Raw genomic sequence first — 23,963 nt, 5'->3', positions numbered from 1 at the left:
TGAATGTTAATTTGATGTTTTTAAATCAGGTGCTTGAGCGTTCAGTAAATATTGCACTCTTTCAGGAGGCAGCTAGATTTAACCCCTCGTCTGTCTGTTACCCAATGTAAGGTGTGGGTGTTGGTGGCAGGGAAGTCAGGTGCAGGAGAACGAACTTGGTATAAACTGAGTATTTAATAAGAACTCACATACAAACTACAAAAAAACTAAATATTCCAAAATATTCACAAAAAAGAAACTCGATGAGACGGGTGAATTGGAGGACAGAATGTACCCTTTACACAGGGATTCAGAGACATATGACGTGACTCCTGGGAAGTGCAGCGTCTACCAGGAGATCTATCGCACAATCGCCCCGTCCATGAGGTGGTAATTGAGTCGCCTTCTTTTTAGAGTAGATGAGAGCCAAATCGGCATATTCAGGGGGAATGCGCATGGTGGAGACCTGATCTGGACTCTCCACCGTAGCAGCACCCTAAACACCTACTTGAGCACTCTCTCGACCACACCGTGAGAGCCCTCTGTTGCCAAGAAACAGTGCGGTTATGACAAGCTAACCAGGGTAGGCCCAGCACCACGGGAAACACAGGAGAGTCAATAAGGAAGAGACTCATTTTCTCTGTATGACCTCTAATTAACCCTGACCCTAATGGTCCACTATCTAAGGCGTGAACGGGGAAGGGCACATCCATGGGACAATAGGGGTCCCTAAACTATGAGCTAATGCTCTATCAATGAAATTCCCAGCCGCGCCTGAATCTACGAGCGATTTATGTTGGGAATGCGGGGAAAACTCAGGAAAGTGACAGACACAAACATATGTGCGACAGAGGACTCTGGGTGAGAATGGTGCCAACTCACCTGTGGTGACGCCAGAGCGCCCTGCCTGCTGCCTCGATTCCCAGAGGAACCAACCCGGCACGGACCAGCAGTGTGACCTCTGCGGCCACAGATGGTGCACAAGCGGAAACCCTCTCCGGTCTCCCTGCGCACCGCCCCTCCCAGCTCCATGGGTATCGGAGATGGGGTGCGGGAGGATGGAACCACCAGACCCCGATCTGGACGTCCGCGAGTAGCCAGCAGGTTGTCCAGCCGAATGGACAGGTCCACCAGCTGGTCGAAGGTTCGGTAGAAGTCGTGACACCTAACATGATTACTCTCACCTGCACACCATTGTGTTCCCTTAACTAAATGCTATGCTTTCCAGGGTTGTGTACAGTTGGGTAAAAAAAATATCATATATATATATATATAATAGTCCAATTAGAATTTCGTTTTCCAAAAATAATATTTTAAGGTTTGCCCAGCTGGACATGACCCAGATCATAGGCCGGATGCCTTATCACTGTACTGTAAGTGTGACATCATGTATGCAAGAGTTTAGTTTTCTACTGATGATAGACTGTCCTGTATCTTATTCTTGTTGGTGGCTTAACCTATGGATGGAGCTATGTCTACTTAGTTTATTCTAAAGGGGAAACAATCGATTATTATTTCATCAACTTATTACTTCTTCAACATCACACAATTGTGTTTGAAATTAAGAACCCCCCCTTCAAAACCAAACGACAGACTGCTATGTATAAAATATTTATTATAAATAGTATTTTACATATCATTACAAATACTCTCATTTGTGCTTACAATAATTACATGTACAGTATCATTACAGGGAACGTATGAGTATCGTGACATTACTGTCCTCATGATATATGTATATTAATGTTTGATCTTTTAGTAACACTTTACTTGAAGGGTATCTACATAAGCACTTCATAACATATGCATAACCCATATACAGCACATATACAGTACCTTTACTAAATGCTTATGACAACTACAGTAGGTCAAAAAATATTTTCATTATGAATGTGTTAAAGTCCTTATATACTGTTGGTACCCTTAAAGTAAAGTGTAACCAATATTCTCTCTCTCTCTCTCTCTCTCTCTCGCTATGACATTCCAAAGTAGTATGTACATACATAGTGCCACTAGGCAGCAACCCTGAGCTGACCACAAAAATAGTTTAATGTTGTTTAAACTGGTCTGAAGTAATCATGCTCACATGTTTTAAGGAGTGCAACAGAGAATCAAGTTTAAGGGTTTTTTGGTGCTCAGGGAGTCTGGGCCGTTAAACAAGGTGTTGGTGATGATCAGGTTTTACTGACCAGGCTCATGCATGGAAGTTTGCATCCCAAATCGCACCCTATTCCCTATATAGTGGACTTATTTTGACCAGGTGACCTGTTAAAAAGTAGTGTCCTATATAGAAAATAGGGTGTGATTTGGGACGCAGACAAGGACTAACTGAATAGCTGGTAGGCTTTCTCAATTGTCTAAAATGTCAGTTCTCTCATAGCTTCCTCTAGTTTATTACACTGATCTGAAAGAACTGACCAGGTTAAAGCTAGCCTAATGACCAGCGTCCACCATAAGGTTTTAACTGTCTTTCCAATCAATGTAGATAAGGGGGAGGAACCTACGAGAAAACTTTTGAGAGACCCAGATGACCCAATCGTGATGCTATCCATCAGAGCTCTCTATCAATTGATGTTCTAAACAACCCTTCCCCTCTGTGATGTCATCACAGTAATAAAACCCAACACATAGGGATCACCCATTAATGCAGGCGAACACACTAAGCCAAGAATAAATACTTCTAAAAGTTGATCATCAAATATTGTACACATGCATCAAAGCAGCTGGCATGAGAATGTACATCAAGTTTCCATATAAGTGTGGTAAATGCATTATTGATGTACATTTGATGATGTGATTTCAGATGGAAACATATTGAAGAATAAAGTTACATTACATCAATATGCACCAACCAAATGACATCATTGTTGTAGTTGCCCATGGTGGCCATATTGGGACACTTAACAAAAGCATGCTATAATATTTAGAAACATTTGAGCATTATAATGCATAGAGTACAGCCTCATTTTTCTCGTTCAAACAGGCATTGGCCCATTAAACATTACTATACCATATGTCAAGCTAAATGTGTTAAAAAATAAACAAGCTATCCTCTCTTCATGTTCACTTCTCTATATCATGGAGACTGTGAATCTAGGCCAAAGTTAAGGTATGTTTAAGTAAAGTGTGTGCATTTGTTTCCAATTTACTAGAAAATAGTAACACATTGACACCAATAGGGGTCATTCGGGTCAGCAGTAAACAATCATAACTGTATAGGTTACAGGGTACCACTTTACTTAACGCCAAAACGGATAATGCATGATGTTGTTATAATGCATTATAAGACTTGCAATATGCATATGATCCTTACAATGTCTTATCTCATAGTGATCCTTAATACATAACAGCTATTTTCAGAAAGAAATGCTTAATATAAATGCATAACATAGCAACACATTTTGAAGGGTCATATATGCATATGACAAGTCATAAAGCACTATACATATTGGCTTTACGTAGTGTGCTTCTGTTGACTACAATTAATATCTGTCCAGGATCGTAATTATACTATTCATAATTATTGCTAATATTGTCTGTAAGTGAAGACCCTCCACATTCCATGTTGTGTATGGTGAAAGATAAACATGGTAACATTCATAAGTCGTAGTTTCCTTCAGATTCCAGCATGAACAAATCATCAAAATGTAGCCTAATGTAACACGATCACGATATGGGTTGGATTTTGGTCACGCATTGTAATCGCAGGCAGTTACAGCAGAGATATGATTTTTTGCTCTTTTACTACATAATTAATTGAGTGCAGTGTTGCGGCTGTCTATGTTTGTAGCCATCTGCGGAATTTGTAGCACAATGCAGCCATTATGTACCCCAATGTAGCCATTATGTAGCATTATGTAGCCCAATGGGAACACAGAACCGTGGAGACCTCACTTAAGACTGATAATGAACTACATATAAATGTACTGAAGCTGGTTTAGTGAACCCCACTCACAGGATTGGTAACCTTGCCAGAGACCTGAAGACTCACGTTAGCTACCCAAACTAATGCCGAGGCTTGAATACAGGCTAACACTGTCTTGTTGCATGCAAGAGACTGGGCACGAATGCCAGTTAGTCCCATATAGTCACAGGTGGAACTCTGGCAGCAGTTATCAGCAAGATCATCATCATCATACTGTATATTAAGATGACACTGCTAGGATGTGATTAGTTATGTTAAACTCACTGAAGATGTGAGCACAGTGGTTGAGAACTTTGGCACTGCTAGTTTCCAATTAGTGACAGAAGGTCATCTACATGTCCTGTGTATCTGTGCATGTCCCGTGTATCATGTCCTGTGTATCTATTTAAAACATTTACATTGATTACTAATTCACAGGCCTCAAAGTTATGTCTGCCTTTGATATTCAGCAATGGAGTTCACAGTACTATACAGTAAGCTAGCCTAAGGCAAGCTGCAGGGCCAAACAGTACTGAAATGAATGTATGTTTAACAATGCGAGTCATGCAGCAAGTCATGCTTTGCAGTGAAGTCTTTTTTTGTAGGAAGACACAGTTACAAATGCCATCGGTTAGATGAACAAAAAAAACGAAGAATCAGCTAAATAAAGCAACCTCCTCCACATGCAAACAGCACAACATGGCGAGGTGGAGTGTTGTTAGTGCAACAAACAGTTCAGAGACATTCCCAGCACTGGAACCATCGGCCAAGAACACTGATCAAGCAGTCAACAAAAGGTGGTTGGTTGTTGGTTACTTGGCTATGGATATCATATTGAATAGAGAACTGCTAAGACATACGGTGATGGTTGGTCAGTCTGAAAGTGGGTTGGAGTTTGAGTTCTTTATAAAGACCATGCTGTTCTTCGATCAGCCAGTCAGGGTTCTCTGTGCACAGACCAGAAGATTGATAGGCTAAACGTGACGGTGCTGAGCTCTGATTGGTGAACACAGCCTCCTCCATCAGGTTTAAAGAAGACAATGACAGAGTACAGTAGTAAAGTTGGAAAAACAAACCCAAAGTAATATATTCTGTGAACCACCTGTGTGTTTATGAATGCATTGATAGTATGCCAGGAGCAATATCTATATTGAATGATTTATAGCAAGTGCAAAGCTCAGTGTGCAGTACCACCTGTGTCGAATGCATGTATAGCCTTTTTGCATTTATAAAGGCAACCCCCCCCCCCCCCCCCCCCGAGGTACACAACATGACCAAAAGTAAGTGGACACCTGCTCGCAGAACATCACATTCCAAAATCGTGGGCATTAATATGGAGTTGGTCCCCCCTTCGCTGCTATAACAGCCTCTACTCTTCTGGGAAGGCTTTCCACTAGATGTTGGAACATTGCTGCTATAACAGCGTCCACTCTTCTGGGAAGGCTTTCCACTAGATGTTGGAACATTGCTGCTATAACAGCCTCCACTCTTCTGGGAAGGCTTTCCACTAGATGTTGGAACATTGCTGCAGGGACTTGCTTCCATTCAGGCACAAGAGCATTAGTGAGGTCGGGCACTGATGTTGGGTGATTAGGCCTGGCTCGCAGTCAGCGTTCCATTTCATCCCAAAGGTGTTTGACGGGGTTGATGTCAGGGCTCTGTGCAGGCCAGTCGAGTTCTTCCACACCGATCTCGGCATCCGTTTCTGTATGGATCTCGCATTGTGCACGGGGGCATTGTCATGTTGAAACAGGAAAGGGCCTTCCTCAAACTATTGCCACAAAGTTGAAAGCACAGAATAATCTAGAATGTCATTGTATGCTGTAGAGTGAAGATTTCCCTTCACTGGAACTAAGGAGCCTAGCTCGAACCATGAAAAACAGCCCTTACAGTTGACCAGGTCAGGGCAGAAATTTGATTAACTGACTTGTTTGAAAAGTGGCATGCTATGACAGTGCCACGTTGAAAGTTACTGAGCTCTTCAGTAAGACCATTCTACTGCCAGTGTTTGTCTAGGGAGATTGCATGGCTGTGTGCTCAATTTTATACACTTGTTAGCAACGGGTGTGGCTGAAATAGCCGAATCCACTAATTTGAAGGGGTGTCCACATACTTTTATATATATATAGTGTATACAGAAAGTCTTGTAAAGTATTACAGGGTGATAGAATGACATTGTGAATACATACAGAATCTATTGTACACTGGTGGCACAAAGAAAATAAAATATGTATTCACCCCTTATAGATAATCTGAGAACCACTGATAGATAGTGATCCCCCTGGAGATCTACAAGGATAATGAAGGTGAACAATACAACATTCATTGCTGCTCTGCTCTTACTCCATAGACTGGTAAAAAAAATAAAGTCTCTACCAAAATATACAGCCGATGTGCGCGAGCAGACTAGCACAACACAGGAGTATAGGTGTGAACCTGTGTCTGTAGGTCACAGAGGGTAGCCAAACTCATGGTGGTCTTAAGGTCACTGCACTGTGCCTTGAAGCCCTTTCACCGCACTCACCCCAGAATCTTCAAAGTGACCAACGGGCTCAACTCCAAGGTTCAATGGCCCACAGGGGTAAAACCACCAGGTTCTCTTAAAATTAACAGCATCGTAGCATCATCATCTGCTGCTCTTCACAGGCATCAACAAGTTGAGGGCTAAGCAAAGGCCTCAGCTGAGACACGCCAACAACTTGCAACATCTCTGACCCTATGACCAAATTGCCCAGTATTGGGACAATAAAGATTTTCTGAATCTGTTAACCATCTTCACACACTCAACATAAGCCCCTCTGCTTCTACGAAAATATGTCCTCCTTGTCCGAGTCTGGCGAGGTGGGTCTGGAGATCTCAAAGAGAGGCTTGGGGGAGCTGGGAGCTCTCCTTTGAGCCTTGAGGAGCTTCAGAGCCTCTGCTAGCTGAGTCTCCAGGCTGGCCATGCGGGTGTTCAAGGCCTTCAAGTCTTCTTTGAGCTCCAGCTTGAGCTCCAGGAGGGAAGCATGGAGAGTCTGCTCTGGGATAGGGTAGAAGGCGTGCTGCTTGGCCACCTCAGGGGGTACCACAGGGCTGCGGTCCTGTGGCGTGTTGCCTGTGGTTCGGGCGCCATCCCCCACGTTGTCCAGGCGCAGATCACTCTTGGTAATGCCGCTGTCGCACGAGCCGGTTTTCTTGAGCGAGGTCTGGGACTCGTGGGCTGCCCCTGCCTTGGTCCGTTCGGGTAGCGTCTCCATGGACTCGGCTTTGGACACCTTGGAAATTAAGAATATAATGTATTAATGCAGATGGCTGGAGAGCTAATGCCAGGATTCAATCGGAGGCTGGGAATCCTGGTCTAAATATGTTATGTTTCTCGTTATACCTTGTTCCAGTTGGACTCCTTGAAGCGACCCCATCCTTTGACCTTGGCTGGCTCGGACAATTGGAGAGACGGGGCCTGGAGCTGGGATTTTTCTGAGGGGCCGGAGGTTGTGGACGCCAAGATGGAGATTGAAGGAATGGGCGTGGCTGGACTTTCGGTGACGGTGACAATGCTGGTGGTGGTGATGATTTCATGGATGGGAATGGGCTCAACATAAACGGTCTGGCCTCTCTCCAGGTCATCGGATGGGTCAGCCCGCTCCTGATGTACACGGGCCTCCTTCTGCTGCCGGAACCGCTGGAAGAGCCGACGGACCGGATGGTCCGGCGGGAGGTTGAGGGGCGCCTCATTCTTTCGTCTCAGGCGCTCCTCCTCCTCTCGTTTCACATCGCTTATCTTTCTGAACACAATCTGTAGAGAGACAACAGGCTCTTGATTAGTTCAATTCTACTATGAACTCCATCCTGTGTTATGTAGCTCATGTTGTGCATTGGGTGGTATGTCTAACCACATTATGCTAAGCTATCTGGAGATTGCTGAAACTAACCAATAAACCAGAAGGTGCACTCTCAAATAAAATAAAAACCAAAACACAAAGCAGCTATTTTTGATTATTCTGGGTGACATTTAGAAAAATATTGTTGTATTTATGTTGATACACAATTTTACACATGTTGTCCATGTTGTCCCACAAATTACATTACTTTAACCATTCATGGTCAACACATTTCTTAGGATTTGTAAATATATATTCATAAGGAAAAGCACACGCGAAATATCAAAGTTCTATGCTTCGTATTTTCATTTATTTAGAGCCAGCACAAACACCTAACGTTTCAACTTGGTCTTTTTCAAGGGTTTGCTGTGTGAGAAAACTCCTGCAGTCTCTATTCATACAAGTTTGAGTGAACAACAATTGGCAATAATTGGTGATTTCAATTAGACAATTGGATAGCAATCAATTAGTAAGTCACAGTTGACAATATTTTTTCGACATACAATATTTACAAAAGTCTACATACACAATACATTTAGACAAAATCATAAGTCAACATGATATTGATAGGGCATGTTTTTCAAAGCAACGCTCCCATGACTTGTGCAAAGGCAAAACAATATTGATAAAAATAAATCAAAAAATGGCCATGATACATAGAAATAAAGGTCTGAGATTGATTTCCTCATTAAAGGGATACTTTAATGGCAATGAGACTCTTTTCTACTTGAGCCAGATGAACTTGAAAATGCCATTTTTATGTCTCTGTGTTCAGTATGAAGAAAGAGGCAGCTTTGCCAGCCAATGCTAACTAGCATTAGCGCAATGACTGGAAGTCTATGGGAAAGAGAGAGCTAAAGAGGTAGAGAAAGATGGATAATATATACAATGGAGTTGAAAAATATGAACTACAGGCAATCAGTGTTCGAACAGGAGATATTAAACAAAGTATTGATGAAAATGAGCTCATCTTATGATGTTCATTGCAAAAATGTACTTATTGATTCACTGGACACACACACACACACTATCCTCACATCTATGGAGACAAAGATTTAGCAGCACATTCTAGATTGCATTTGAAAACTATTACATTTGAGTGAAACCCCAAACCCTGCAGACATATGCGAAATGCATATATGCTTATAACAAGTTATAAATCATTATACCTGCAAGCTTGCAGAAAAGTTTTACCCAAAAGTCCAATCTGTAGTTTGTTAAACTACTTCACAACAGGGCAGGTGGGACAGAGCCCACCAGACCTGTTTAGCTAAAATATATATATATACAGTGCATTCTGAAAGTATTCAGACCCCTTCCCTTTACCCACATTCTGTTATGTTACAGCCTTATTCTAAAATTGATTAAATAAATACAAATTCCTAGCAATGTACACACAATGCGCCATAATGACAAAGCGAAAACAGATTTTTACAATTTTTGCAAAAACAGAAATAGCTTATTTATATAGCTATTCAGACACTTTGCTATGAGACTTGAAATTGAGCTCAGGTGCATCCTGTTTCCATTGATCATCCTTGAGATGTTTCTACAACTTGACTGGAGTCCACCTGTGGTAAATTCAATTGATTGTACATGATTTGGAAATACTATATAAGGTACTATATAAGGTCCCACAGTTGACAGTGCATGTCAGAACAAAACCCAAGCCTTGAGGTTGAAAGAATTGCCCGTAGAGACAGGATTGTGTCGAGGTACAGATCTGGGGAAGGGTACCAAAAAAATGTCTGCAGCATTGAAGGTCCCCAAGAACACATTGGCCTCCATCATTCTTAAATGGAAGAAGTTTGGAACCACCAAGACTCTTCCTAGAGCTGGTTGCCCGGACAAACTGAGAAATTGGGGAGGAGAGCCTTGATTAGATTTGGGAGGTGACCAAGAACCCGATGGTCACTCTGACAGAGCTTCACAGTTCCTCTGTGGAGATGGGAGAACCTTCCAGAAGGACAGCCATCTCTGCAGTACTCCACCAATTAGGCCTTTATGGTAGAGTGGCCAGACAGAAGCCACTCCTCAGTAAAAGGCACATGACAGCCTGCTTGGAGTTGGAAAATAAGGAGTGTAGGGGTTGGTAATGTTCTCTAGTTGCGCCATGATTGACTCAGTGTTCTGTCACTGAAGGGGACACTACGAGTAAAGCTTGAAAATTCAAGCCCTTGGGTGCTGCCATAGACTTACAATAGAAGTGCCCATCTTAAAAGGCTCAAGGTCATTGGCAACAGATACAATTACTTCAAATAATGTTATATCTACCTTAGCTTTGATTGGACTGATCATGTCAACATAATACTTTCAAAACGTTAGCTGGCAAGCTAGATAAACAGTCGTCATCATGAATCAAGTCAACAATCTACTAGCAAATCATATTCAATCCTTTTCATATGAAGAGAAATTATGGATTATATAACGTATTGGTGCTCATCGGCCATTGGACATAACCATTACACAAGAAGTTAGAAATGGCAAAATCCATGAATGCTGAGGCATGACTGCAGCCTTGGGTTTGAATCCAGGATGTGTGACCAGGAGACCCGTGGGACAGCGCACGATTGTCCCAGCGTCGTCTGGGTTAGAGGAGGGACTGGCCGACCAGGATTTCCTTGTCTCATGGTGCTCTAGCAACTGCTTGTGGTGGGCCGGGCACCTGCAAGCTGACCTCGGTCATCAGCTCGGTGGTGTTTCCTCCGACACATTGGTGCGGCTGGCTTCCGGGTTAAACGAACAGTGTGTCAAGAAGCAGTGCGGCTTGGCTCTCGACCTTCGGTAGGAGAGTTGCAGATAAGAGACAAGATTGTAACTTCTGGCCCATGGCGTTGTATGTGAATGTTAATCCTTTATTTTTTTACCCTCTTTTTCTCCCCAATTTCGTGATATCAAATTGCTAAAGTTTGAATACATTGGCCATGCTGTCAATCCAGCATGACTTCTGCCGCGTTCAAAACAACTGGAAACTCGGAACTGGGAAATATCAGACTTCAGTGAGTTCAAGACAACTGGGAACTCTGAAAGAAACTACCTTTGACTGGGAAAATAATTTTCAATGATCATCCAACTCGGAAAGTGGGGAACTCCAGCCTCTTTCTAGAGCCCAAAAGGACCGCCGCGCCACCGCCCTGTTCAAGTGAGCACAGCACAACAAGGTAAGTCTAAAAATGTCTTGTAAATTGCTGCATGAATGATGTAATATGCCAGGGAGATAGCATTACTTTCGTGGCCACAGAATACATAAGTGTATGTTGTGTAGTAAGCTGTTAGTAGCCCATGTGTCTCACCGTAATCATTTGGTCCCTTCCCCCCCTCATAACTTAGCCTACTGTTCTGACTTGGTGGTGCACATGTAGCCTATAGCATGTTTTAGAGAAATGTAATCGTGAATATTGTAAGAGCTTTCATTGTCTGCTTATATGCCCCCTTTATTTATCCTACAGTTCTGACTTGGTGTACAGGGAGAATAATGTAAGAGCAATAACTACGTCCGTCCTAGCTCGGATTGCCTCTTATCCGCTCATTGTTCCCTTATGCCATAGTTTGTACATCTCAATTGTCAGTGAAACCACATTTGTTTAAGCAAGTCAGCCATGTCAGCTATGTTTTTTTTAAAGGCAGTAAATGAGGCTGAATGAACTGTTTTGCTGCCCCAAAAAATTTGCGGCAGTTTGCCCCACCAAGATTTACATGCTAAAATCTGCACAATATACATCCCAAACATTTTCTGCTATTATAATTCCTCTTACCAAGTAATGTGTTAAATATCAGATCTCTCTACAGGGTTCTAAGCCTCCAACCCCCAAGCAAAATGATGGTGTCATGAACATCGAAGTCAGAGATGTGGCTTGGCATCTATTATTCAGTGAGCTGCTGAATTGCCAGCTGGCTGCTTCAGAGAACAAAAGCTTCACGTCAATTGGGTATTTTTTATTTTATGTAAGGAGGCAAGCTTAATTTAGGTTAGGCCAGTGACTCTCATCATAGGGGGGGGGGGGTAATCATGGCAAACACTGTAACTGTAACGGTTGAGGAGGAGTAGTAGGAAGGACGAGGAGGAATACTACTCTTCTGATGAGGAAGAGTAGTAGGAAGGATCGGAGGACCAATGCGCAGCGTGGTAAGTGTTCATTATATTTATTATAACTCAGAACACTAAAGAACAATACAATAAAGCGACAACGAACTAAACGAAACAGTCCTATACGGTGAATACACAGAACAGAAAATAATCACCCACCACTCAAAGGTGAAACCAGGCTACCTAAGTATGGTCCTCAATCAGGGACAACGATTGACAGCTGCCTCTGATTGAGAACCATACCAGGCCAAACACAGAAATCCCAAATTATAGAAAAAAGAACATAGACTGCCCACCCCAACTCATGCCCTGACCATACTAAAACAAAGACAAAACAAAGGAACTAAGGTCATAACGTGACAGTAACGTTAACTCTGTCACTAGCCCACATATACAGTGCCTTCAGAAAGTATTAAGCTTGAATAAGTACAGGAGTAAAAATGTCTTCTACAAGTCACATAATAAGGTGCATGGACACTGTGCAACAATAGTATTTAACATGATTTGTGAATGACTACCTCATCTCTTTACCCCACACATAAAATTATCTGTAAGGTCCCTGAGCCGAGCAGTGATTTTCAAACACAGATGTAACCACATAGATCAGGGAGATTTTCCAATGCCTTGCAAAGAAGGGCCCCTATTGGTAGGTTGGTAGTGGTATTTTTTCCTTTTTTAAGTTGACATTGAATATCCCTTTGAGCATGGTGAAGTTATTTCTTACACTGTGGATGGTGTATCAATACTAGAGGTCGACCGATTATGATTATTTAACGCCGATACCGATTATTGGAGGACCAAAAAAAGCCGATACCGAAATAAGTTGGCCGATTTATATATATATATACAGTATATCACAAAAGTGAGTACACCCCTCACATTTTTGTAAATATTTGAGTATATCTTTTCATGTGACAACACTGAAGAAATGACACTTTGCTACAATGTAAAGTAGTGAGTGTACAGCTTGTATAACAGTGTAAATTTGCTGTCCCCTCAAAAATACTGCCGTAGGGCAGTATTCCAACATGATAACGACCTCAAACACACCTCCAAGACGACCACTGCCTTGCTAAAGAAGCTGAGGGTAAAGGTGATGGACTGGCCAAGCATGTCTCCAGACCTAAACCCTATTGAGCATCTGTGGGGCATCCTCAAACGGAAGGTGGAGGAGTGCAAGGTCTCTAACATCTACCAGCTCCGTGATGTCGTCATGGAGGAGTGGAAGAGGACTCCAGTGGCAACCTGTGAAGCTCTGGTGAACTCCATGCCAGAGAGGGTTAAGGCAGTGCTAGAAAATGATGGTGGCCACACAAAATATTGACACTTTGGGCCCAATTTGGACATTTTCACTTAGGGGTGTACTCACTTTTGTTGCCAGCGGTTTAGACATTAATGGCTGTGTGTGGAGTTATTTTGAGGGGACAGCAAATTTACACTGTTATACAAGCTGTACACTCACTACTTTACATTGTAGCAAAGTGTCATTTCTTCAGTGTTGTCACATGAAAAGATATACTCAAATATTTACAAAAATGTGAGGGGTGTACTCACTTTTGTGATATACTGTATATATATATATATATATATATATATATATATATATATATATATATATATATATTAATAATAATAATGACAATTACAACAATACTGAATTAACACTTAATTTAATATAATACATAAATAACATTTATTTAGTCTCAAATAAATAATGAAATGTTCAATTTGGGTTAAATAATTCAAAAAGTGTTGGAGAAGAAAGTAAAAGTGCAATATGTGCCATGTTAAAAAGCTAACGTTTAAGTTCCTTGCTCAGAACATATGAAAGCTGGTGGTTCCTTTTAACATGAGTCTTCAATATTCCCAGTTAAGAAGTTTTAGGTTCTAGTTATTATAGGAATTATAGGACTATTTCTCTCTATACCATTTGTATTTCATATACCTTTGACTATTGGATGTTCTTATAGGCACTGTAGTATTGCCAACTCTCGGGAGTTGATAGGCTTGAAGTCATAAACAGCGCTGTGCTTCAAGCATTGCTAAGAGCTTCTGGCAAACGCAGGAAGGTGCTGTTTGAATGAATGCTTACGAGCCTGCTGCTGCCTACCACTGCTCAGTCAGACTGCTCTATCAAATCATAGACTTAATCATAATATAATAAACACACAGAAATACGAGCCTTAGATCATTAATATGGTCAAATCCGGAAACTATAATTTCGAAAACAAAACTTTTATTCTTTCAGTGAAATACGGAACAGTTACGTATTTTATCGAACGGGTGGCAACCCTAAGTCTTAATATTGCTGTCACATTGCACAACCTTCAATGTTATGTCATAATTATGTAAAATTCTGGCAAATTAGTTCGCAATTAGCCAGGTGGCCCAAACTGTAGCATATACCCTGACTGTGTGCAATGAACGCAAGAGAGGTGACACAATTTCCCTAGTTAATATTGCCTGCTAAATTGCATTTATTTTAACTAAATATGCAGGTTTAAAAAATATATACTTCTGTGTATTGATTTTAAGAAAGATTATGTTTATTCATCACCTGTTTGGCAAAGTAGGCTGTGATTTGATTATAAATTAACAGGCACCGCATTGATTATATGCAACGGCAGGACAAGCGAGTTAACCTAGTAATATCATCAACCATATGTAGTTAACTAGTGATTATGTAAATATTGATTGTTTTTATAAGATAAGTTTAATGCTAGCTAGCAACTTACATAGGCTCCTTGCTGCACTCACTTAACAGGTGGTCAGCCTACCACGCAGTTTACTCATGGAACGCAATGTAATCGGCCATAATCGGTGCCTAAAAACACCGCTTACCGATTGGTTTGAAAACTTGAAATCGGCCCAAATTAATCTGCCATGCCAATTAAATCGGTCGACCTCTAATCAATACAGCCAGTCACTACAAAGATACAGGCGTCCTTCCTAACTCAGTTGTCAGAGAGGAAGAAAACCACTCAGGGATTTCATAATGAGGCCGATTGTGAATTTAAAACAGTTACAGAGTTTAATGGCTTTGATAGGAGAAAACTGAGGATGGATCAACAACACTGTAGTTACTCCACAATACTAGGAAGCCTGTACAGAATAAATATATTCCAAAACATGCATCCTGTTCGCAATACGGCACTAAAGTAAAACTGCAAAAAAATTGGCTTTATGTCCTGAATACAAAGCGTTATATTTGGGGAAAATCCAACACATCACGGAGTACCACTCTTTATATTTTCAAGCGCGGTGGTGGCTGCATCATGTTATGGGTATGCTGGTAAAAAGAAACGGAATAGAGCTAATCACAGGCAAAATCCTAGAGGAAAACCTAGTTCATTCTGCTTTCCAACAGACACTGGGAGACAAATTCACCTTTCAGCAGGACAATAACCTAAAACACAAAGCCAAATATACACTGGAGTTCCTTACCAAGACGACATTGAATGTTGCTGAGTGGCAAGTTTTGACTTAAATCTGCTTGAAAATCTATGGAAAGACTTGAAAATGTCTGTCTAGCAATGATGAACAACCAGACCTTGAAGAACAATGTGCAAATATTGCACAATCCAGGTGTGCAAAGATCTTAGAGACTTGGCCAGAAATACTCACATCTGTAATCGTTATTATGGGGTGTTGTGTGTAGATTGGTTTTCTTTACCTATCTATTTAATTAATCAACAAAATGTGGAGTAAGTCAAGAGGTATGAATACTGTCTTAAGGCACTGTAGGTCCACACGTGCATAAGTCAACCCGGTCGCACACCCACTCACATGATATTATGTTTTTTTTGGTCCCTATATTTCGTATGATATTTTACATCCCTCCATTTCGTAAATGTTAAATCAAATCAAATGATATTGTCACATGCGCCGAATACAACAGATGTAGGCCTTACAGTGAAATGCTTACTTACAAGCCCTTAACAATGCAGAAAAAAATACAAAAATAATAAGAAATAAAAGTAACAAATAATTAAAGAGCAGCAGTAAAATAACAATAAAGAGGCTATATACAGGGGGTCCCGGGACAGAGTCAATGTGCGGGGTCACCGTTTAGGCGAAGTAATTGAGGTAATATGTACATGTAGGTAGAGTTATTAAAGTGACTATGCATAGATAATAACAGAGTAGCAGCAGCGTAAAATTATGTGTGTGGGGGGGGGGGGGGCAATGCATTTGATTAGCTGTTCAGGAGTCTTATGGCTTGGGGGTAAGAAGCTCTATAGAAGCCTCTTGGACCTAAACTTGGCACTCCGGTACAGCTTGCCATGCGGTAGCAGAGAGAACAGTCTATGACTAGGGTGGCTGGAGTCTTTGACAATTTGTAGGGCCTTCCTCTGACACCGCCTGGTATAGATGTTCTGGATGGCAGGAATTTTGTCCCCAGTGATGTACTGGGCCATACACACTACCCTCTGTAGTACCTTGAGGTCGGAGGCCGAGCAGTTGCCATATACCAGGCAGTGATACAACCATGCTCTTGATGGTGCAGCTCAATAACCTTTTGAGGATCTGGGGACCCATGCCAAATATTTTCAGTCTCCTGAGGGGGAATAGGTTTTGTTGTGCTCTCTTCACGACTGTCTTGGTGTGCTTGGTCCATGATAGTTTGTTGGTGATGTGGACACCAAGGAACTTGAAGCTCTCAACCTGCTCCACTACAGCCCTGTCGATGAGAATGGGGGCGTGCTCGGTCCTCCTTTTCCTGTAGTCCACAATCATCTCCTTTGTCTTGATCACACTGAAGGAGAGGTTGTTGTCCTGGCACCACACAGCCAGGTCTCTGACCTCCTCCCTATAGGCTGTCTCGTCGTTGTCGGTGATCAGGCCTACGACTGTTGTGTCATCATAAAAAACTGAATGATGGTGTTGGAGTCGTGCCTGGCCGTGCAGTCATGAGTGAACAGGGAGTACAGGAGGAGACTGAGCACGCACCCCTGAGGGGCCCCCGTGTTGAGGATCAGCGTGGCGGATGTTGTTCATGTTGTCGTTCAGTCGTGACTCGGTGAAACATAAGATATTACAGTTTTTAATGTCCCGTTGGCAGTTTAATCTTGCTCATAGGTCCTCGATTTTATTTTACAATGATTTCACATTGGCCAATAGAACGGATGGCAGTGGGGGTTTACTCGCTCAAATACTCCTACGAATTCTCAGAAGGCAGCTCAACCTCCACGCTCTGTTTTTTCTTCACGCAAATGACGGGGATTTGGGCCTGTTCCCGGGAAAGCAGTATATCCTTCACGTCAGACTCGTTAAAGGAAGAAGCATCTTCCAGATCGTAGTGAATAATCGCTGTTCTGATATCCAGTAGTTATTCTCGGTCATAAGAGACGGTAGCAGCAATATTATGTACAAAATAAGTGTTACAATTTTTTTTTAATTAAAAATAACAGTTGGTTAGGAGCAAGTAAAACGTCAGCCAGCCTCTCCAGCGCCAGTCACAAATCACAAATGGTCCGTGGCGTTGCACTGCTGGAATAGTGACCGTACAGTATTACAGACAAAAAAAACATGTTTTAAGGGAGAAGTAGGCATTGGTCTGAAGCCTAAAAATAAAGGAAATTCACATGAGCACCACAATACCTACTTCACCCATACTCTACCAAGGTTTTCCAGCACACAGCTTTGACCTACTACAGTAGCTATGTTGGTGTCTTGTACTTCAAACAGTGTATTCAGGTTGTATAGGATTCAACCCATCTCTAACAGTCTAATTCATACTCTTAGAGGAGGTGCTCTCATAACAATGTATAATGTTATGTTAGCTAGCTAGCTACAGTACAGCTTCTGGCTGGCTAGCTAGCTAGCTAACTAATCAAAACCACAATCATTGGCTTATCAAATCGAAAACAGCTCACTATTAACAACCGACTCATTGTTTCACGTTGGACAATCATCTGTATGCATTTATTGATTAACCTCAGCTTGAATACCAACATATAGCTATGTACAGTAGCCTAGATTTGCTGGTGTAGGCAGCCAGCTGTGTTGTTGAGTTGCTGAGCAACGGAGATGCTGGGCCAAGTTTTGAACTCTGAAAAAGATGTGAGCATTGTCAGAAATTCTACAAAATGTAGCACCTCTTTGGTTCTCTATTGACACGTGAGAACAATAAATTATAAATGTATTAAAAACTGTTGCCCCTACAAGTCTAATGGTCACTTTACAGATGCTGTAGTCTCGTTCTTATCCAATGGCTTGATATTGAGCTAGGTCTAGGGAACAAATTGTATTTTTTCCTAATGCTAACGACCCTGGAAAATAATTTCTTAGCGGTCATACAGTATCATATGTCTCGTTGTGTTAACATTTGTGGCTAACTTTAGCTAGAAAGTTAGCTTAACATAGCTAGCACGTTAGCTTAACATAGCTAGCAGGTTAATGTAACTTACCTAGCAGGTTAATGTAACATAGCTATACAGGTTAATGTAACATAGCTAGCAGGTTAGCCTTACGTGGTTCAGTCTAGGGTTAGCAAACATACAAATTAGTTACAAATTGGTATGGTTGTGGTTAACTAAAGTTGCTAATTAGCTATGATGCTAAAGCTGTCCCGACCCGATTCAAGACGCAACCTTTGGTTTGATAGACATGTGTCTTATACACTCACCCATCCTCCCCAACCAACCTCCCTACTTTCGTTTCTGTCTAAAGTAACCTGTGGTCTTAAGTAACCAGACCATTTGTAACATAGCATACGTATCGGAGGTATCGCTTCCAAAAAAGTGTACTATCATAAATCTAGTCGGAGCGAACAGGCTGCACAGGCATGCACATGTACACACACACACACCTGATTTATCTGATACAAATACAGACAACAATACTGGATGTACAGTATGGAAGCAAACATATTGTACTTTACCCAGTGGCGATTTTAGCATGTAAATCTTGGTGGGGGGATTTTCTTTTGTGGGATTCATTCCAGCAAAGCCCCTACACAACACTAAACAATACATTAATTGCACAATAATGGTGACAAACGGTACCCACAAACTATTAGTGCCTACATAAAGCTGTCCCAACAGCAGAGTCCCAACACCTTACCACCGCTACACCTGGCTATCAGCGGAGCCTTGTCTGGAAGAGAAACAGTTCATTCAACCTCATTTACTGCCTTAAAAAAACATCGCTGATATGGCTACTGACAATTGAGATGTACAAACTATGGCATAAGGGGACGACAAGCGGATTTGAAATGTACAGCGACAGAATTCAGAACATGAGCTGTTCTTACAGTGTTCTCCCTGTACACCAAGTCAGAACCATATAATAAATAAAGGGGGCATATAAGCAGACAATGAAAGCTCTTAAAATGTTTGATGATTACATTTCTCAAAAACAATGTAATAGCTACATGTGCACCACCAAGTCAGAACAGTAGGCGAAATTAAGAGGTGAAAATAGACCAAATTATTAGGGTGAGGCACATGGGCTACTAACAGCTTACGGGAACAACGTACACTTAGTATTACTTTCTTAGCTACATTATACATATCCCCCTGGCATATTACATAATTTATGTAGCAGTATACAATACATTTTTGGACCTTGTTGTGCAGTGCTCACTTGAACAGGAAGGTGGCGCGACAGTCCTTTGTGGGCAAATTTTGTCATCAAACTTTGTCAATTTCTGCCATTCTCTGGATTTATGGTGCTTTCAAGACAACTGTGAACTCCCCAAAAAAGTTGAGTGATCTTCATGTCATTGTTCTAGAACGAGGCCCGAGTTCCAGATTTACAATTTTGAGTTGTATCAAATAGAGGTTGACCGATTAATTAGGGACGATTTCAAGTTCATAACAAATCGGTAATCGGCCTTTTTGGACGCCGATTATGGCCGATTACATTGCAATCCACGAGGAAACTGTGTGGCAGGCTGACCACCTTTGGCATGAGTGCAGGGTCAAAAGGACCTTGTGGCTGCAAGGAGCCAAGGTAAGTTACTAGCTAGCATTAAAAGTATCTTATAAAAAAGAATCAATCGTCACATAATCACTAGTTAACTACACATGGTTGATGATATTACTAGGTTAACTAGCTTGTCCTGCGTTACATATAATCAACGCGGTGCCTGTTAATTTATCATCGAATCACAGCCTACTTCAACAGCCAAACAGGTGATAATTTAACAAAAGCCCAATTGCGAAAAAAGCACATTCATTGCACAAATGTACCTAACCATAAACATCAATGCCTTTCTTAAAATCAACACACAGAAGTATATTTAAACCTGCATATTTAGTTAAAATAAATGCATGTTAGCAGGTAATATTAACTAGGGAAATTGTGTCACTTCTCTTGCGTTCAGTGCAAGCAGAGTCAGGGTATATGCAACAGTTTGGGCTGCCTGGCTCGTTGAGAACTGTGTTTCTTCCTAACAAAGACCGTAATTAATTTGCCAGAATTTTACATAATGTAACAGCAATATTTAGACTTAGGGTTGCCACCCGTTCGATAAAATATGGAACGGTTAGGTATTTCACTGAAAGAATAAATGTTTTGTTTTCGAAATGATAGTTTCCGAATTTGACCATATTAATGACCAAATACTCATATTTCTGTGTGTTTATTATAATTAGGTCTATGATTTGATATTTGATAGAGCAGTCTGACTGAGCAGTGGTAGGCAGCAGCAGGCTCGTAAGCATTCATTCAAACAGCACTTTACTGCATTTGCCAGCAGCTCTTAGCAATGCTTGAAGCACAGCGCTGTTTGTGACTTCAGGCCGATCAACTCCCGAGATTAGGCTGGCAATACTCAAGTGCCTATAAGAACATCCAATAGTCAAGGTATATGAAATACAAATGGTATAGAGAGAAATAGTTGACGCATCATAATTCCTATAATACTTCCCAGTTGTCTTTAACTCACTTGTCAGATTTTGCAGTTCTGAGTTAACAGTTGTTTTGAGCGCGGCACAAATCATGCTTTACTGCCAGCATTGCCAATGTTGAATGTTTATCATTTTAAACTAGGAAAACAGACCCTTAATCTTAAGACTTGGGACCACACAGCCACTCCACTGAATAGCAGGCTAATGATTGCTTTGCAATGCTTGCAGTTAGCCACTGATTCTTTCCAAACCACTCATTGTTGAATTTGCGATTTCCAACTTGTTGTGGAATGGGTATGTCCAATGGCCGATGAGTAACGATATGTTTTATCTGTAATGTCTCTTCATTATTTCTCTTCATATGGGGATAAAAAAGGATTTGCCAGTTGATTGTCGACTTGATTCATGATGATCACCGCTAGCTAAGATTTTCCAAGCTCTACCCTTAGACTTGGCGGTCACGTAGTGTCCTCATGAGTGGCAGAACACTGAGCCAATCATGGCGCAACGCTCTGTATTTTCTGCTGGCTTGCCCCACCACCACAGAAAGCACTGAGCTAGACTGAAACACCTGCATTTTGGAGCTTCCTTACTCAAGAAAATATTTAACTAGGCAAGTCAGTTAAGAACAAATTCTTATTTACAATGATGGCCTACACCGGATGACGCTGGGCCAATTGTGCACCGCCCTATGGGACTCCCAATCACAGCCGGTTGTGATACAGCCTGGATTCGAACTGTGTCTGTAGTGACACCCTGGGATGCAGTGCCTTAGACTGCTGCGCCACTTTGGAGCGTATGCAGTTTTATTAACTCAATTATATATATTTTTACATTGTCTACAAACTGATATGTGACGTATTAATGCCAAAATAACATGAAAAACAGGCAAGCCCCATTTGTTGCTAAAAATGTGGGGCTCGGCCCCACCTGCCCTGAATGATGGTTCGCCACTGACTGTACCATAGTTATCTAACTCTCTTCGTTGTTGCTGTCTGCTTTGTTTGCTTTAATATTCCATATCACCTCAAGGGAGGAACCAATGCCTTGCTGTGTGCAGAGCAGTCAAGACCAATGTTGTGTACAAAGAAAAATTGTGGCCTGAGGTATTGAGGTGTTAGTGTTGCACTTTTCTCTTTAGATAAAAGACAGAGACCGGGTACACAGACATGGTAACACACACACATGCACGGACAGTGTTGGTGTGCGTATTTGTGCTTGTGTATTTTGGGACAGACATGTGCTCAGTCAGTAAGGAACTCCCATGGCGCGGTCTGAAAGTTCATAACTCGCCTATGGCTCAAGCCTTACTTTATGCTAACATAGCCTTCTGCCTCATGAACCACTCAAGCTAACGCAGAGCAAATCCAGTCTGCATAAGACAAAACAACAGCCATGGTCATTTAATATATATATATATAAAAATGCTACCCAACTTTTTATTAAAAGTGCTTTATCTGTTAGCTTATCATTGCTATTTATAATTCACTTTCACAATTTGAAACTGAAAGACAGTCTTTTCAGAGTAATACTGCACCCAAACCCAAGTCATTTGAATGTGTAGCAGAAGACCCCTAAAGGCAAAGCAAGCAGTGTCATTTTGATTCTCTTTCGATAGATCAATGGGCATGGACGACTCACCACTTTATTGTATCCATGGCGATGCCAACAGGGTGTTACTTCTTCTAAGACTTGCCATCAGCATCTGGGTCCACTCAGCCATAACAAAACACAAAGTAGGTTGATGCTGTAGTGTATTCATGTCGTCTTCAGAGGCTCATTAGACGTATGATATGCATTGATGTGACACTAATGTATCCGTCTTTTCTCTGAATGCTGTTACAACGCAAAGGAAGATACAAATGAAAAAACTGTACCAGATAAGAGTTTTAACTTATACCATACCAATCTGTTGGAATTAAACCAAATGAGACATACAATATATTGTATATATTTTGTATTCAAGTGTGATCCCAACATTGGCGTCTCTTTCTCTCTTTTACTCCCTCGTTTGGCCTAACAGAGTAGTAGATTCTGTCTCTCTCCCTCTCTTTCTCTCTTCTACTCCTTCGTTTGGCCTAACAGAGTAGTAGATTCTGTCTCTCTCCCTCTCTTTCTCTCTTCTACTCCTTCATTTGGCCTAACAGAGCCATAGAAGTAGATTCTGTCTCTCTCCCTCTCCCTCTGCCTGTGTGCAGTATATTGTTTGGTTTATTCTTTAGCATGGCCTTTGGCTCTCTACCACTCATGCTGACAGCAGTATAGAGAGAGCAGTGTGCTCCCTACCCAGACCACAGTACCCATCAACCACCACTTCCACCCCCCACCCATATTTCACCAACTGGCAAACACCATCTGAAGCCCTGTGGGAGCACACACACACACACACACACACACACACACACACACACACACACACACACACACACACACACACACACACACACACACACACACACACACACACACACACACACACACACACACACACACACACACACACACACAGCCCCTCTCAACTCAATCTAACACCCCTGCCCTTTCTATCTCCCTCATACCATCCAACCCGACATCTGAATGACCAATCCCCTCACCAGAAACCCTCATACCATCCACCCTGACATCGAAATGACCACTCCCCTCACCAGAAACCCTCATACCATCCACCCTGACATCGAAATGACCACTCCCCTCACCAGAAACCCTCATACCATCCACCCTGACAGCGAAATGACCACTCCCCTCACCAGAAACCCACCCGCTCCATATGCTACACTCTTAGAGGTTCCATCTAGAACCTAAAAGGGTTACAAGGCTGTCCACATAGGAGAACCCTTTAAAGAACCCTTTTTGGTTCCAAGTAGAACCCTTTCCACATGGAACCCAAAAAGGATTCTACCTGGAACGAAAAAGGGTTCTCCAGTGAGGACAGCCGAAGAACCGAAGAAGAGTATAGCACTCCAAGCCAGCGTTGAAGATGCTGAGGCGAGAGTGTAGATGCTGAGTGTTCCTGCCTGGACCAGCATGGGATTAGCACTAGCATTAGAATGAGGGCAAGGGAAGGCAGTGGCAGAGTGTGTGCCTTTGCGATCGACTGCACAACTGATCCTCTCAAATGTCCTCTGTCTCTTACACAGCCGGCGTCCCAAATGGTACCATATTCCCTATAGCTCTATGGGCCCTGGTCAAAAGTAGTGCACTATATTGGGAATAGAGTGCCATTTAGGAGTCCACTCACACAGAAGTCAAAACTCTGCTTCTGTGATATTTCACACCAA

The 23,963-nt window shown here is 41.9% G+C and overlaps 1 protein-coding gene across 1 annotated transcript in view; it reads right to left on the bottom strand.

The window, feature by feature from the left end:
* Positions 1-5,987: 5,987 nt before the first annotated feature.
* The window catches only part of LOC109888825 (potassium voltage-gated channel subfamily H member 1-like), an 88,475-nt gene continuing 70,499 nt past the window's right edge, over positions 5,988-23,963 (bottom strand). The window contains exons 13-14 of the mRNA XM_031823753.1: positions 7,248-7,658; positions 5,988-7,137 (exon numbers count right to left, since the gene is read on the bottom strand). Of these exons, the coding sequence (XP_031679613.1) occupies positions 6,688-7,137; positions 7,248-7,658 (861 nt within the window). The 3' untranslated portion in view covers positions 5,988-6,687. The remainder of the gene's footprint in view (positions 7,138-7,247; positions 7,659-23,963) is intronic.

Source organism: Oncorhynchus kisutch, linkage group LG4 (assembly GCF_002021735.2).
Source record: "Oncorhynchus kisutch isolate 150728-3 linkage group LG4, Okis_V2, whole genome shotgun sequence".
NCBI classification, from domain to species: Eukaryota; Metazoa; Chordata; class Actinopteri; order Salmoniformes; family Salmonidae; genus Oncorhynchus; species Oncorhynchus kisutch.
This window is presented reverse-complemented; position numbering and strand designations above follow the sequence as displayed.